General features: G+C 43.2%; 1 protein-coding gene across 1 annotated transcript in view; it reads left to right on the plus strand.

Moving 5' to 3' along the window:
• Positions 1–17,165, plus strand: part of itga8 (integrin, alpha 8) — a 40,630-nt gene that overhangs the window by 13,920 nt on the left and 9,545 nt on the right. The window contains exons 13-21 of the mRNA XM_037784234.1: positions 2,236–2,433; positions 7,164–7,209; positions 7,345–7,452; positions 11,975–12,030; positions 13,045–13,202; positions 13,355–13,486; positions 14,495–14,562; positions 15,145–15,292; positions 16,108–16,200. Of these exons, the coding sequence (XP_037640162.1) occupies positions 2,236–2,433; positions 7,164–7,209; positions 7,345–7,452; positions 11,975–12,030; positions 13,045–13,202; positions 13,355–13,486; positions 14,495–14,562; positions 15,145–15,292; positions 16,108–16,200 (1,007 nt within the window). The remainder of the gene's footprint in view (positions 1–2,235; positions 2,434–7,163; positions 7,210–7,344; positions 7,453–11,974; positions 12,031–13,044; positions 13,203–13,354; positions 13,487–14,494; positions 14,563–15,144; positions 15,293–16,107; positions 16,201–17,165) is intronic.

Genomic DNA, 17,165 nt, shown 5'->3' on the forward strand with positions numbered 1-17,165 from the left:
GATCTATGTTTTATTTATGTATGGACACTCTGTTAATGTGTGTCCCACCCCTTTAAACCCCTTTAACCTTCAGATCAATAACCATTGGATCAATACTGAAGCTGAAACCTACTGTAAATCACATCAGGCTGTCTGTCAGGATGTGACCGTCTCTGAGGAGCCTCTGTGCCAGCTGCAGTGACATGCGGAGCGTAGACTTGTTGAGAGTTAATCTAATGAGTACAAGTCCATGTCTGTGCATGATTTCATTATTCGGCATTGCATTACGGCGTCACCATGGAAACATTGCGTTCAGGGTTTTCAGCAACATGTCAAACTTCTGCGTTCGAGTATACCTGTGCCTCGTATGTGTCCGTGCATAATCACTGACAGATCCCTTTTCTGTCTGTGATGACACTGAGGCTCTTCCTCCTCCCATAGCAGAGGTCTCATCACCCCATTTCCATGTCCTCTCATCTTCATCACTTCATGGCTGTCAGCTGTGGAAAGAAACCTTATAATTTAGCTAATTCAATTTGCAATGTGGCTCTTTTTGTTTTTAGTTTTTATCAATCAACCAGTGGCTGTGTGTCACCATCGCTTTCTGTCTGTGAGTAGCAATCTCCTATAGTTTTGGTCACAGTGATCACAGTGGGTGTTCTGCTATTTTGCTGTGGATTTCTGCATTGAGTGGGATGCTGTTGAGCAATGCCCATGAGCGACTTTCACATTATTTGAAGACTTTTTTTTTTTTTTTTTTTTAAGTAAGATGTTTTTTTACACAACTATTCAGTTATGTACACATACCCACGCATAGACATACAGACTTGGGCACACACAGGCTCATATATACACTTGCATACACACATGGTTGCGTTTATCCTCTCTACCCCACAATCTGCTTCATGTGGAACTAGTTGTTTAGGCTGAGAGAGAGAGAGGGGGTCCAGAGACAAACAGGATGTCTAGAGGTGTTTGGACAGTTACAGCACGGAGGGATACTTTTTGTGCAGGGCAGTGCAATGTGTGGAGAGTAAGAGGTTAAAGAGTAAACAACAACAACATCTGTTCATATGGTTAAGGAATCATTGACTTTTCATATCAGGACAGGTGCTTGCAGTAGTTGCTTTATCTCTGTTTTCATGTATGTCTGTGTAATAGGCCTTTTTTCACAGCAGACATTTGGACTTGTCATAGTGGGAACAGCACAGGTGTTACCAATAACACATTCGATGGCTCCGTTCTATTCAAGTGTCCCAGTTAGAGTGACAGTGAGCAAACGTGAACGACACCAGGAACCTGAAATCAAAGCAGCTAAATGGAATCCAGCCATCATTCATTTCAATATTAACATCTGTCCTTTTCCTATATGGTGACAAGTCAAAATGTCTTACTATGAACAATTGTTGTCCAAGGAGTCCTACATAAAATTTGGGTTAGAAAAGTAAGAAAAGTTCTCAGGGGTTTTAAAGTTATTGTTCAACATTTTTGAAAATACGCCTTTTCACTTTCTTGCCAAGAATAATTGATACCAGCCTCATATCTATCATATCAAGCTAGAGTCAGGAGACAATTATCTTAGCTTGCTAACGTTAATTGTCTAATATCTTGAGGACACCGGAGGACACAGAGGCACATGATTTTTTTCAGATTACCTGTCTCATGCACTACTGTCAGGATATAGTGACCATTTTATAATATATTTAATCATATTTGCTCCATTTCTATCCACGGCAGCTTTAATTAGTGAGGTTTAGGACACATCTAGGCTTGCTATTTCCCCCTCTTTCCAGTCTTTAAGCTAAGATAAGTAAGTTAGAGGCACACATGACAGTGGTATCGATCTTCTCATCTAACTCTCGGTAAGAAAGCGAATAAGCATATTTCCAGAAATGTCAAACTATCTCCAAACAGTTTAGTTGCCAAGTCAACCTCTAATTATTTCTCACTTATTACTGGGGGATATTTAGCCAAATGTTTGCCATGCAGAGCACAATACTAAGTAACAAGAATTAGAGCAATGACCTAAACAGTGCCCAGACAAGACAAGATTAAAAGATGAGTAAAACAAATGGAAATTAAAGAAAAGAGGTAAATGATCATGCTGCCATGGTCCCCGCAGTGCAGGTAAAGGAAGGTCAAGCTCTTTTCCTTCTCTCTTTCCTTCTACCTGTATGTTTTTTTTCTCTGCTTCTGTCTCAGAGGGGCCTTAACCCTGCTGATGTCTAAACCATGCTTGTGTGTGTCATCCGTTAGACGTGGCGGTGGGCTGTCCGTTCGGAGGCGAGGAGCGTGGAGGCAGAGTATTGATCTTTAATGGCAACAAAGACGTGTCCACGCAAGGCCTGACGCTGAGCCAGGAGCTGCGAGCAGCCGGGACCCCTAGTGGCAGCTTGCCGGGATACGGATTCACCCTGAGAGGAGGCCAAGACCTGGACAACAATCAGTATCCTGGTAAATACTCACACTCAACAAGTCAATCCTTCTCTGCTCAACTCCCCATGTTATAATCAAAATTCTTTCTAAGACTTGCATTCCTTCACTTCTCCACTTTCCTTCCAGCTCCTCTCGTTACATCCTCCCCTCCTCTTCATTCTTGACCCCCACATTTCATGCTTCCCCTCCCCAACCCCCATGTACTCCTCCACTACCATCCCCATGTTTTCCTGTATGGCTTTCCTCCTCTTCTCTGGTAAAGTCATCAGTCAGACGAAGGGGGTATAGGGATGAGTGCCAATGAACTGCTGCCGCATCCATTCTTCAGGGATTTATAGTACTCAAGTAGGAGAGAAAACACAAGATGGAGAGAAAGAGGTATAATAATACATTATCCGCATGTTCAGTCTGCCAGACATTCAAGCCTCGACCCGTATCCCTAAAACTATGAGCAGACAATGCAGCATGCAATCAAATTACATGCAGGCACACTTTATATGCCATCTACTCACTTTACCAGACACCTCCACCTTCTGACAAAACATACCTGAAAAGAAGGGGATTTTTTCATACGAGTGCAAAGCTGTTTATGTACAAGAGTTTTTAGTACAGAAAAAAAATCCATTTGAAACAAGGCAGGTCTGTAAAACCACTGTTTTACTACCTAATTTTCTCCCTAATTTAAAGCCAATCTGCTCCCAGCATTACTTTGGCTTTGTGCTTCCACAGATTAGGCTGAAAAGGAGAATTTGTTTAATTTTACCTTTTCTTTTCTTTGCCCCCACTCCCTTTCCCCCTTTCTTTTCCTTTTCATTCTGCTGTAATAACAGATTTCTTCATTCCACAAACAGGATATCAAGGGAAATACACGCACAGGAGTACACACAAGTTCACATGTGTGGCTTGTGATCAGTTTCACTGGCGGCTGGAGAGTGTGTGTTGAGCGAGTGCCAGGCTTTAGGTCAAAGCTAGACCCTGTGCAGACCCACTGTGCAAATCAGCAATCCCGAATTAGAAAAAACATTGTACAGTAAATACACACTCGGGGGTTACAGGTTGAAACTTGGGCTGGTGGAGGAGGAAGTGGAGTAGAAACTCATGGGTGGCATAGCTTTCAGCCAACACACACACACACCATATAAACATGCACACACACACACAAGCGTGCAGCACTTGTGTCGTCTGTCATTAGAGAGCTGGCTGGCGGAAGTGAAACACACACACACACGTACAGAGTGTCGTTAGCAGGGTAGTAAAGTCACACTGTTCAAAGGAGCCAGGGATGTTTGATCAGTATTATGAGAGGACTGAACAGGCGTCTGGGAGGCCTGCTAACGCCGCCATATGCTCTCATAGATGTTAAATGACATTAGTTTACTGCAGGAACACAGACAGAAGGAAGATGACGATGAAGCTCCACTTTTAGCTTTAATGGACTTGTTTTATTTGTGTTTTTATTTGATAGCTTACAGTAGGAAATTAAAGATGGAAAGACACAAAATGACAGGAACAAAAATGTCATCCCCAGGGGTGTTTTTTATCTTGAGGGATCGCCTCGCTTCCCAGCATTGGACATCAAACCGTACCCAACATGGCGGCTCGTTTGGAAACTTTCCTCTCTTATATAACGAAAATAGTTCACCGAAATGTGTTTCTGCAAGAAGTAAGCCATGCAGTTGCTGATTCTGTCTTTATTTTGGATCGACGACGCTTAGTTTAAAAGTTCATCGTGAGTTTCCAGAGGCGCCGAGTCGCACCGGACGCCCCTGATTTGCATAAAGTAGCCTAGACATCAACTTTATGAAAATGAAGAGCAGCCAACGTGACGCCCCGTTTCTCAAATCAAGCCGCCACGCTACAAGAATGCATTGCACGGCTGCTCACGTAGACAATGAATGGGAAGCGTGGAAAGGACGGATGCTGTGAACATGGGGAGCTTCTGTTGCTTATGCAGTGGAGGCCAATAAGAAGACTATGGTTCAGGCTGAAGGCTGGAGTTAAGGTTAGGGTCAGCTGTGTATCGGAAGGGGGTCAGATAGCCTCAAGGTGCATTTCAGGTTCAGCCGAGAGGTCAAAGTTCAAAAACTGACAATGTTTTACCTGTCAATCACACCGACTTGCTGAGAGAGTTACAGACAGAGACACGTCGGGGTCAGTGATTTGGATGTGTGTGGTGGCGAGGGGTCATTAGGTTGGTCATTAGGTCGGTAAGTAGGTGTAAAATTTATTACTGGGCTCCATGTCTACTCGTATATTTAGTGACCAGCTTTTGTACTTTGTCTTTTTCATCTTAAAATAGGTCAAAGTGATCAAATTGGTACCTTTTTCTTGTTTTGGAGCAATTTCTTTTGCATGTTTCTTGTTCCCTATATATATGTATATATTAAACAAAACCTGCCATATTAGTCAATCCTGAGAAAGTCCTCCCTAATTTGTTTAAGCCAATTCCCCCATCTGCAGTGTGAAAGATGTACTTTTCAGGCCAAATAGGGAGTGTTGAACATGTGTATTAGAGCTGGCAAGTTACCGAATAGCCTTAACATCCCACACATGCATCCAAGAATTAAGAAATCCTCCATGTCTCTCTGAAAACCGCCTCCTTTTCCATTGAGTGCCATTGACCTTTGGCATTTCATCATGGAGGCCAGTCCCCTGCAGCTAAACAGGCAGTCGGGGCAGGCAGCCAGTGACAGCTTGACAGTCTGTCTAAACTCTGGATGGAGGTTGTGTTTTCACAGCCCAGGACAGACATCATCAGCTAAAGCAGCTCAGTTACAGACTATACCTGCACATAGACCGGCCATCAATGAGTGGAGTGTATATGAGAGTGTACGCACTGGTGTGTCCCACTGTGTGGGCATGGTTCGGTGTGTCTCCACACACACGCGCACACACACACACACACACACACACACACACTAACCTCAAATCAACAGTGGCAGGCAAGCTTTCCTGTGCGTAAGGAAATGGGATTGACATAAAAAGGAAAGTGGGCCGTTATTTGATTTAGCCCACGGTGCAGCCATGCACGCACTCACACTCTCACACACACTTAACCCCATAGGTGCCCTGTCCACAAATCAGTCTCATGTCATGTGGTGGTTTTGAGAGCAAACAAAAGCGTGAGGATAAGGACTACAGACAACCACTGTATCAAAAACTCACAGCTATGGAAGGAGTGGAGTTGGATTTCCAGGTTACACAACTGCAGCAGCGGGATGGATGGAGGAATTTGGACTGGGACCGAGGTGGTCCCTCTCTGTCTCTCTCCGTCTGCTGAAAACACACCTTGTTTCTGATGGCTTTCACAGATGGCGGTTTAAAGGCCAAGTGCACTATCCCTTTCTCTCTATCATCCCCCCTTCCTTCTCCTACTGCGCTCTCTTTCCCCTCTTTCCGTACCTCTCCAACTGCCCCGCAAAACCCACATCTTGAGGTCCTTTCTCGTTGCAGGCTTTTCGATACAGTACACACACAGAGCCACACACTCACATAGCGACATAGCACACTCCAGGGGAAGAGGGACAGGGCCTAAATGTTTAATGTTGTGGTTTCAGGGGGACTCGGTGACTGCAGCCAAAGGCAAAAACAGATGTTCCTCCTCTCAGATTCAATTAGTCCCTTTCTTCTTAAAATACGCGGGAGAGGAAAGGCACAGCAAAATGACAAGCAAATACTAGAGTAGAGTACACTTCCACCAGCTTAGTCCAATAATGCCTGCGGCAGGTTACCACAGCATTTACACACTGATAGTTGCTTCCAGTTACTCTGTTTCTCAGTATTTGGTGTTGTTCACAGTTCTATGTCATTTTTAACTGACTAAATTCTCGTTTTTGGATAGTTTTTATGGCAATCTTTACAATTTTTGTATCATTTTATAGGCCAAACCATTAATAAATTAATCATAAAAAATAGTAAAAGATTAATTGATATTGAAAATAATAATTAGCTGCAGCCCTAGTTGCTTTTCACCAAGCAGCATGAGGTTATTCTGTCTTTCTCAGGATCACACAACTTACTTTTGCTGCGTCTGGCAGTGGTGGCTTGTATTCATTAAGTGCCTCTCTTCAGTTTCACATTGTTTTAATCAGCACTCGTGTGTGTGCATGTCTGTGTGTGTGTGTGTCTGTGTGTTTGTATGTGTGCGGCTTTCATTGGTATGTGTCCCCTAACCGCAGCCATTAAATACCAGGCCCTATTTTAAACTTGTGAGAGCCAATTAAAAGTGTGTGTTCATCACAAAACCCATGAAAACAAATAAAAAATCACATATAGATGAGATCTGTTGCTGCTTACAATTAGGAGCTGTTGGGAAATGTTGTTGCTAGGCGAAATGTGATTGGATCGATGTGAACCTTCTAATGGCGCTGGAATGCAGCGTGGGGTCCCTGTCTCACAGCAAACACACAAAAACACACATACATGCACGATGAACTCACAAACACATACATTAACGCATGTCTTGTTTATGAATTTAGTCTGAGCTGAGTCATGTGTGAAAAGAAAAGCATGGTGATATCAGACCAAATGTCAAGGAAATATCACAATGTGTGTGTGTGTGTGTGTGTATTAAATGTGAGAAGTCTGTGTTTGATGAAGATTGCTGGAGACCTTGAAATCAGTCCCATCTGTGGCATTCTTTGAAGCTCTCTATTCCCGTCTCTCTCTCACTCACTCACTCTCTCTCTCTCTCTCTCTCTCTCTCTCTCTCTCTCTCTCTCTCTCTCTCTCTCTCTCTCTCTCTGCAGATCTGATCGTGGGGGCGTTCGGGGCAGGCGAGGTGTCGGTGTACAGGTAACAATGTACAAGTCGCTCTTTCTCTGAGTAGAGAATCTTTCTCACGTTTGTGCTTTTCCTAGTAGTCTGTGAGAAGTTTTCTTATGTCAGATTGTTTTACAGTATGTCTGTGTGTGTGTGTTTCGTATGTAGGTCTCGAGCTGTGGTGTCTGTGGAAGCTGCACTGATCTTGACTCCCAGGATCCTGAACCCCGATGACCGACAGTGTCACCTGCCTGAAACAGATATCATGGTTACCTGGTAAGATGAGCATGCTTAAGGCTGTGCCAGACTAACTAACTAATTAACAGATGTTGAAAATGTTTGAGACCCCACACATTACGACAAGTTATTGTACATATAACAGTTTTGTTCCTATAATGTGTGGTGAGCAATGATATGACCAAAACAGCACACAACACACTAACAGATTCCATTCATGAACAACAAGAATCCCGACTCTCAAAACCGGTAATCTCACGACATCTCTCACGATCAAACTTGACTTTAGTGTAAACAAACATGGTGGGCGAGGGACAGGAAGAATTAGTGATGTTAGTTTTCGCACTACATTGTACTGAAAATTCACAAAGAAAAAAAAAAATATGGATGAAGTCATGGAGACATAAACTCGCGAATTTGTTGCCACAAATCAACGAGTTGGTCCTCCATTTCTGCGGTCCGTTTTACTACTACATTATGCTTTGCGTTTGCATTCGGCACGGCCGCCATGACCTGAGTATTTACCAGTTGTTGTCCATCCTTCTCCAGTCAGCTTGGTTCCCAATTGGCTATCATTTGTTCCCACGTGACTGCGTCATCGGTTGTCCTCGCAGTTCCTCACACACAACAGGATATCAGATCGGAAATACTGAACGTGTTTAATATTTACGATTTGGATTTGGACTTTGGACTCATTTGGACTTCGGAGCCGATCGGGGGATGTAAAAACACGCTTAAAATACCTCACACCACAAGAATATCTGGGAAGATAACCTTTAGAATGATCAAAACATCTGGGCTTTGGTGACAAAATCTTGATTCTCAGGTAGTGCGTACCCGGCATTAGATAGTCTCTAAGAAAGATTTTAATCTCAACGAGCATTATGCAAGGTTAAATAAAAAAAGAAAATATACTAATGTCTTAAATGCACTTCATGATACTAACCCAAACCCAATTGACAAATGCTGACTTTGGAGTACCACACTGACAATTAAACAAGCAAAACATTTTTTCCCAAAGAATTTATAATTATAATAAATGTTCCTCTAGCTCTTCACCACAGATCACAATTTGTTGTAATTTACTCCAGCTGTGTGGACAATCCTCCACTTCCGTTTAGCATTGCATCTCCATCAACGCCACACTCAAAGTCAAGCTAAAAATGAAAAGTGAAATCTTTGCGTTTGCTTGATTTAGTAACATTTCCAGTTTCAACACTCCAGATACTCTTAGTTATAATTTAGTGTAGTTTTTCGAGACAGACCTTGTGTGTGTGTGTGTGTGTGTGTGTGTGTGTGTGTGTGTGTGTGTGCAGGTGAATCAAAGCTAAAGGGATCAAAGCCTTCAAGAAGACTAATGAGGCCCACTGCTATACTGAACCCCAGAGCTGCACCACAAATCTTACTGCTTATACTGTATCATAAAACAATATGCAGTATAAAGCATACACATTCACAAATCACACACACACTGACAGACGTGACAAATATTTCACCCCCGTGCTCTAGACGTTTGCCATCAGCCAAGGTCTGTTTGTCTGTGTGTCTGAAATACTCATATAGCCCTGGAAATGCCGATTTATGAGACCCTGCTATTAATTTAAAACAGCATAATTCTATTTTGATTATGTTATTGTTCCTGTGGGTAGCAGGCTGGCTTTGAACAGTCTGGGGGTGAGTTTAGTTGAGGGGAACGGGTCTAAAGGCTCCTGCAGCTCCGCCACAGTCTGTTGTTGGTCCAAACTTATTGGGGCTGAACCGCTGTCGGACTATTTGGATGGGAGAAAGTGCGCTCGGCTAGTTGCCATCATGGTGTCTGTGTGTGTGTGCGTAGTGGTGTGTGAGTGTTGGCAGCGAGTGGAGAGGGAACAGGGTTTTGGGTCGGATTGACAGAAAGCACTAAACTGTGGAATTCTGTCAAAATACAACTCAGCTTATTTAAATAAACCACCATAAAGTTTTGGTCAGGGGTATGGAATCAGATAGGACACACAGGACACGCACATGCAGAGAGTTAAACAGCAGCTTGTAGAATTAATAGATGGCTGATCGCTCTGAGATTTGTGGACATTTTAGCCGTTTCCCTGTGGTGAGAGCTGGAGAGACGCATGATGGGAGGTTAGCTCCAGTTTGCGCCGCTCATGTATTACCATTACATTTGAGTCACAGGTTTAAGCATCAGATTTTTGGAAAAATAATTACCCAGCAATCTTTGAAAACCCAGAGGGTCGTTTAACAACACTGACCGCTGTTCTGGAGGTATTTCCAGAATCCTAAAAGACTCCTCAAACCACCTGGATGAAAAATATTCTCTTGGCTGCATAATTGTTTTCATTTTTACGTAATTTTTTGGCATTTTTAAGTCTTTATTACAGACAGTGGAGTTGTGCTTCTTTTCCCTAATCTAAACAAAGATTGTTGCCAGAAATGACACTTCTCCTCGGTCAATTTGTACAACATGATCTAAAATTTGATTTAGTTATATTGGTATATATTTATGTTTCTTTTCAATACTTAATACAATATTCTCATACAAAATAACATTTGTGGCAAAGTTGCAATATTCTCATATTAATTATATACATGTATTTAAAATGGTTTGCTCATAGTGATGAACCAACAGAGAATTTTAACTGGACTCTGCAGTTCCTCACAGCTCACTGTTTCTAGCTCGCAAATTTACTGTTTTGGTTTCCTCTCACCATTCTTATAGTTGTATTTGGCTGCCAGCATATAATCTTTATAATTAATCTGACTCTACGCTACCTACCTAGCCCCTGCAGACAGACAAGGTTAGCGACTAGCTGGTGAACATAGTGGAGTATTTTGCAACTAAAGAGCAGGATGTTTTTCTCCGGAGTTGGTGGAGACCAAAATTAGAGCTGAAAGGAGAGTGCATACTTGATTTAAATTCATCAGGTGGACAGAAACACGACTCCAAATGTTGCTCCGTATCTGCTGGATGCGTAAATAAGCAACTGTTTTCTAACATGTTTCAACTCAAAAGGTGGTTGTATGTCAATGTTGTGTTCACAGCTTCATTCTGCTGACCCCAAGTGGCCAAAAAGCAATCTTCTGGGTTTTTCAAAGGTCGCAAGGAAAATCAGATGTTTTGTTCTGTGACTCGATTGTACTGGCGATATATGAGAGGAACAAACTGGGGCAAGATGGATGAAGGAGTGGTGGAAAAGGAGGTGCAGCTACTTAATGACCGCTCTTGAATTGAACGTTCTTACTCATTAAGTGGACCCGAGGTAGTCGGGGAGGGGATTTCTGTGTGCCTGTTTACAGGGAGGGCCGGCTAGCAGTGTGGAGGCTGGTGGAGCACAGATGCATTTTGGGGAAAATTACATACAGTAATGACTAACCAGGCAGCAGAGCTGTTGTCAGTAAAATGTGGGTCATTTCCGCACTGCATACACTTAAGTTTGACACACAGTGCTTATTAGAGTCACACTTGAGCACACCCACCCAAAAACATGAAACACACACATGCTTACATGCAACACATATTAAACATGCATGAAGCCACCTGGGGGAGGTCAAAATGACGTAGGGGAGCAATTTCGAAAATAGTAACCTGTATTTTATCACACACACATAAACTCACATCTGCGTCCCACACATTCAGAATGCAGGAAAACTAGCTCATCATTATTTGTGTCATCTAATGGGGATCCTAATTATTAGCAAACACTCAAGCATACACAACATCTGCTTTTTGGATGTTGGGGTTTGTTTACTGAAACCAAACAACCATTAATCACATGAAGTCATTTACCTCACGCCTAATATTGCTTAGTCTTAAGAATCAGGAGCGTTACGTCTCTAAACTTCCTCAGATTAGTGCCTATTAACAGTGCAGGGCTTCCTGTGTGGGTGTCACTTCCCTGTTCTTGATTAGAGAGGTGATAACACACACACACACACACACACACACACACACACACACACATACATTCATACGCACTGAAATAGAGGAAATGCAGAAATGTTTCTCAGTCTCCCATGTCTGTGTGTCTAATTGAGTGGCTCATAGGACCGTCAGCGGTATTTCCCTCTGCCCCCTGGAGCACAGGAAGGAAATAATGACTTGCTAATGGGCAGCTTATTTATTTTTATAGTTTGTTTTTTTATGATTTTGCATACAAATATGAAACAATAGTGTGGTCGAAAACGTCTGCAATGAATGAATACTGTCATTGGAGCTTAGTGTGCGGTCATGATTTCCTCCAATAAGTCACTGTTGTGACCAGCACCTAATTTGAACACTTAGTCAGAGCTGCCGCCCTTAAACCTGCAAGGCTCACTGTTCTTACAGGTGTAATATCCTGTATGATTTATCGGCAGACTCGTTATTGAAAAAGATCTTTATGGTATCATGAGGTCCCAATAGAAATTGGACTCTAAATATTGGCACCCGTGCATTTTGTTCACTTTGTCAGCGTTGATGTGGGTCAGTAGACGGGTAGGGTGTCTTAATAATGTACAGTTATCACATTACATGTTCTCCCCCTCTCTTGTTTATCTCTTTAACCTTCCTAATATTCTCTTCCTCCAGCCTGAAGGTGGACGTGTGTGCGGCAGTGAGCGGAGTGGGGATCCCCAGCTCTGTAGGTAAGCAGCTGTGCACAATGTGGTGGAATGAGAGCGGGGGAGGCAAAAGGGAAAAGCTCAGAGGGTGGGACAGCAGTCAGAGCCACCTCTAATGTACATCTCATTAGTGTTTCCAGCTCTGCTGCACCGATCAGAGTGGGGGAACAAAGGCAGGAGGGAGGGTGGAAACAAGAACAGGGTAAGACAGACACAGACAGTGGAGGTGTAAAGTACATTGTTTCCATTGTCTAATGATGCTCTGTAGAGTAAAACACCTACAAACGGCTTCTTACTTCCTGACTAGTGGAAAGTCGTGTATACTCTTGTACACACATAGAGGGATTGGACCATGTGGATTCAACAGTTAAGGAGGGTCTGATTGGCTGGATCACCTTATTCGATCTCACACTGTCACTACAATGGATGTATTGAGAGAACCCGTTGCAGGCGGGGCCCCGTTCATTCCTATGAAAGTTGCTCATTGGCGCATGATGCCAAAATGGCTCGACTTCCGAATGGAAAAGTACCTGTATCTTCCTCCAATCTTCAACATCCATTGGGCCCATCGAGCCGGCGCAGTAGCGTCCACTTGGTCGCATTGCTCGGTCACATTGCTCAGTCACATTGCTCGGTCACGGGGTCATAGCCTGTCATCACGGCTTGCTAACTTCGCCTCGGTCTGAGTCTCATTCATCTGAACGGAGGAAGGGAAATAACTCTGGATTCAGCTATAAGTGCATTTTACAACTTTTAGGACCTAATGATTTAAATAAGGACTACTCAAGTGTTCACACTGGGAAGTTGATTCACCTCCAAAAAAAATATCTGCTGAATTACAGATGTCTCTTTCCCAATTTAAGTCTATGGGAAAAATTCTTACTGGGCCGAATGGCATCACGTGACAGACACGAAAGTTGTAGTACCGCCGTTTGGCATCAACGACTGGCGCTCTTCCTGGGGGCTTGGTCACTACACTCATTCTTTCCTCTCACTTCTCCATTCATCTCCACCTCTGCATCATTGCCTTCCTTCCAGACCTGAGAGCAGAGCTGCAGCTGGATTGGTTGAAAGGCACCAGAGGCGCAGTGAAGAGGGTTTTGTTCCTGGATACCCAGCAGCCTCAACGCACAGGGCTCCTAAAGTTGGGACACAACCGCCCACGTGCATGTCTGACCTACACCATTTACCTGAGAGTGAGCAAATCACACATATACAAACACAAATTTATGAGCTTTTGCATAATGTTGTGTTTCTTACATCATCTGTCCAACTGCTAAGATACTATTAAAACCAAACAAAGTTGACTCACTGCACATTTCTCACCTCTTTCTGTTACTCTTCGCAGGAGGAGGAAGATTTCAGGGACAAATTGACCCCAATTTCACTGGCTCTGAACTACAGTTTAGCTCCACCCAATCATGGCCAAAACCTCCCACCTGTGCTCAACCATTACAGCAGCACCTTCCTTCAAGAGCGTGTGAGTATATAGACAGTAGAAGCATTATATTATACACATAAAGTATAATATTGTCTTCCTGATTTTCCATATTGTGATCTATTGCATTTTTGTCTGTCCTGGAAGAGGGATCCCTCCTGAGGTTTCTTCTTTTCCCCCACTTAAAGGGTTTCTTTTGGGGAGTTTTTCCTTACCCGAATCAAGGGTCTAAGGATAGAGGGTGTCATATGCTGAATAGATTGTAAAGCCCCTTGAGGCAAATGTGTGATTTGTGTATAGGGCTAAATAAATAACACTGACTTGACTTGACTAAACTAAGCCCAACTCTGAGCACATACTGCCAAATTTGAGACTCAAATCCAACCTGATGTTATATTTCAGTCACTCGTTCTTTGATTAAAATGCTTGCCTTGCCACAGTCATCTGCTCTACCCTTTAATATCAACTTTGCCTTTTCACAGGATAGATCTGATGATCATTGCTGGTAAACTCAGACCTTCTTTCCAAGCAAAACTTTACAAATCAAAAACTTAACTAGAAGAAAGTCTCCTGCACGGAAGTATAATAACTCAGTCAAGTTTTAAGAAATGATGAAAGAGCTTGCTGTACACCAAAAACTCAGCTCTGGATGAACAACTATTTATTTGTTAAACAAGCCAGCCTGATGAAGAATATGTGAAACATGTTGCATGCTCTTCAACTTGCAGAAAGTGTTACAATAAATATCAATAAGAGTAGAGAAACCATAGAGAGAGCGAAACAGAATGATTTTTATTCCAAAATTACATTTTCAAATAACCAAACTGAAGCCTGAAGTTGGATGCAACCCAAAACTTCTACTTCTGTCCAAGACCTGGATAGCACAACTCTAGTGTGCGTGTTATGAGTCTGTATGTATACAGCACCTGCATCCTGGTGTGTCCCACTTGCATTTATTTCTGTTTTTGGCTTCATGATGATGATGTCCAGTGTACCTCAACAATTTCCTCATGACGACCCCCCCTCTCTCTTTGCCCCTCTTCCTCTCAGGCCTACATTCTCCTGGACTGCGGTGACGACAATATTTGTATCCCCGACCTCCAGCTCTCTGCCAGCATGTAAGAGTGACTCGGCCACGCACCTCTGACCTCAACCTGTAAACACTCAACACTTCACACAGACACGTATGCACACACAGCTAAACCAAAGAAATGTCTATGTCTGTTATTCCTCACACAATGAGCAAAGTTTACACTGAAGTTGCACACATTATAATCCCATACCATTACCATGTGGTGTGTGTGTGTGTGTGTGAGGGTGTGAGAGGGTGTTTGCGTGCATGTGTGTATGTGAATTAGCCTACTCTCTCTAGTGTTTCCAGCTGTATGGTATCTCCATGGCAGCGTTATACAAACATCCTGTCAGCCTCTACTGACTGACACACACACACACACACATTATTTTGGGGGTCAGGGGTATTGCATTCCATTCAGCAGAGCAGATTGCACATGAACCAAGAAAACCCATTCCTAAAAATTATAAACCAAATTTTACAAAAAAAATACAGGACAGGAGATGGAGATTATTTCATGTAACTGCAGCAAAGTGCTTTATTTTCTGTGTCCTCTACATGACTGAAAAGATTTATTTTCTCTGTGCACTGTTCTCTCTTTTTTTAAAAAAATAAAACACACACACAGGGACCGCTCAGAGCTGGTGATCGGAGACGACAATCTGGTCATGTTGACCATCACTGCGGTGAACCGAGGAGAGGGAGCCTACGAGACAGAGCTCCACACACTGATACCTCCAGAGGCTGACTATATTGGAGTAGAGCGCAGGGTGGAGGTAAATAAACACACAGGAGGGCTGTAATCGACCAAAGAAATTCTAATACTCCATGTTTATCCGCAAAGAATCACACAAAAGCACCACTTTAAATCTTGTGTTTACCAGAGAAGCATGAAAAAAAGCATAAAAAAAGACTAAATGAATAAAGAAATCTTAGTCAACTAAGACCAAAACGTCCGATTAGTCGGCTAATCGACAAAGAGGGGACAGCCCCATCACACACATTTGTCTGAAATCGTTTTTTTTATGTTAAGGGCCAGTATGGTGGATACTCAAAATAGAAATTGAGGCTTTGCCAAGTGATCATATTAAGTGAGGAAGTTAGCTATTAGAGGCTGCAGTTTCAGTATGACATCACATCCTGTTGTGTCTTTGTGGTGTGTGTTTGTTTGGAGTGATTAAGGCGAGGCTATCAGAAGGCTATGCTTTACTGGCAATGGCCCAAAAGCCCCTATTATGATTTACAAGCTGCATTAGTGACCACGGAAATGGAGAGGGTGAACGGCTCTGCATGTGTGTGTGTTTGCACGTTTTTGTGCGCTAATGAGTGTGTAATGGGGCTGTTTGATTGATGAGGTTGTTACTGTCAGAGCATTCATCACTCTTCCTCTCCTGCCTCCCCCCTCCCATCACTCCTTCTCTTTCCTTCTCTCCCCCCGCTCCCTTCCCGCTTTGATGGTGTTACACGTCCCTCCATTGTTCTTTTCTTTCCCCTCTTGACTCCACAATGCTCCCTATTAGTCGCTTTCATTCACTTTTGCCTCATCATCTCACTCACTGTCTTTTTCTCTCTCCTCTTTTCTCTTCTCTAGTCATTGTCTCAGCTAAACTGCGAGTACAAGATGGTCAATGACTCCAGAATGGTGGTGTGTGATCTCGGGAACCCGATGGTGGCTGGGACAGAGGTGAGTTTTCGCACACGTAAGCACACACATGCTTTTTCATTAAAACATCGCTTTCCATGCCAAGAGGCTACGCATGTGTTACTCCTCAGGTTTAATTCACACTGATGGATGGTTTCCAATGATTACTGATCATCACCTTGACCCTCATTCCAACCCCCTTTGACTCCCTCGGATATGCTTCACACTCAATGTGTGTGCGTGTGTGCGTGCATAAGTGTGTGTGCAGTGTTTGATAATAATCCATTTAGCTCTTGGATGGATGACACATGCAGGAAGTCAAGGCTTTGTAAAATAAAGAGTGGTCCTTTCCTACATGAAATTCTACCACGCCGGTGCACTTATGCGTGCCACAATGCATGTCACATGTGCTTCAGTGTGTGGTCAAGTGTGTGTATTACTGTGAACGCAGGGTTTTTCTAGAGGTGTCAAGGCCGACACAGAGGTGCGTTCGAGCTCTGGAGGTGACACACGGCATACTGATAAATCAATTATGTGGTCATGTTTCACTGTTGGGGGAGGAGAGCACAACAAGACATGTGAAAGGGACAAGGCATGTGCGTGTGAGTGTGTGAGTGTTTGTGTGTGTGCTCCCCAGCCGTCCAGATGTTTCCCATATTTAAATCTCCCCTTGCCCCATTGGACGTCCAGGAATCCATGAGCTTATGCAGAACATACTTCCATGTACCCCATACAGACTGTAGTTATATTGTGCAACGAAATAGTTCTCTCCACTGGAGTTCATTTGTTGTGCCGCATGACACAGCTGTAGTGCCTCGCTGAGCAGGGTCAGTGTAGGAGGTACATGCCTGAAGGAAAGCTGGTTTTAGCTTCAGTATGTGTGCCTGCCTGCCTGCCTGCATCTCTTATGCTTTTCTTTTTCTTTTGTCTTCATTTCAGTTCAATGAGTTTTGGTGTCATTAAGCAGAATTCAGCAAATTTTGCCAAAGCTTTGGTAGCAATCAGTG

This window comes from Sebastes umbrosus, chromosome 11, assembly GCF_015220745.1.
Source record: "Sebastes umbrosus isolate fSebUmb1 chromosome 11, fSebUmb1.pri, whole genome shotgun sequence".
Classification (NCBI taxonomy): domain Eukaryota; kingdom Metazoa; phylum Chordata; class Actinopteri; order Perciformes; family Sebastidae; genus Sebastes; species Sebastes umbrosus.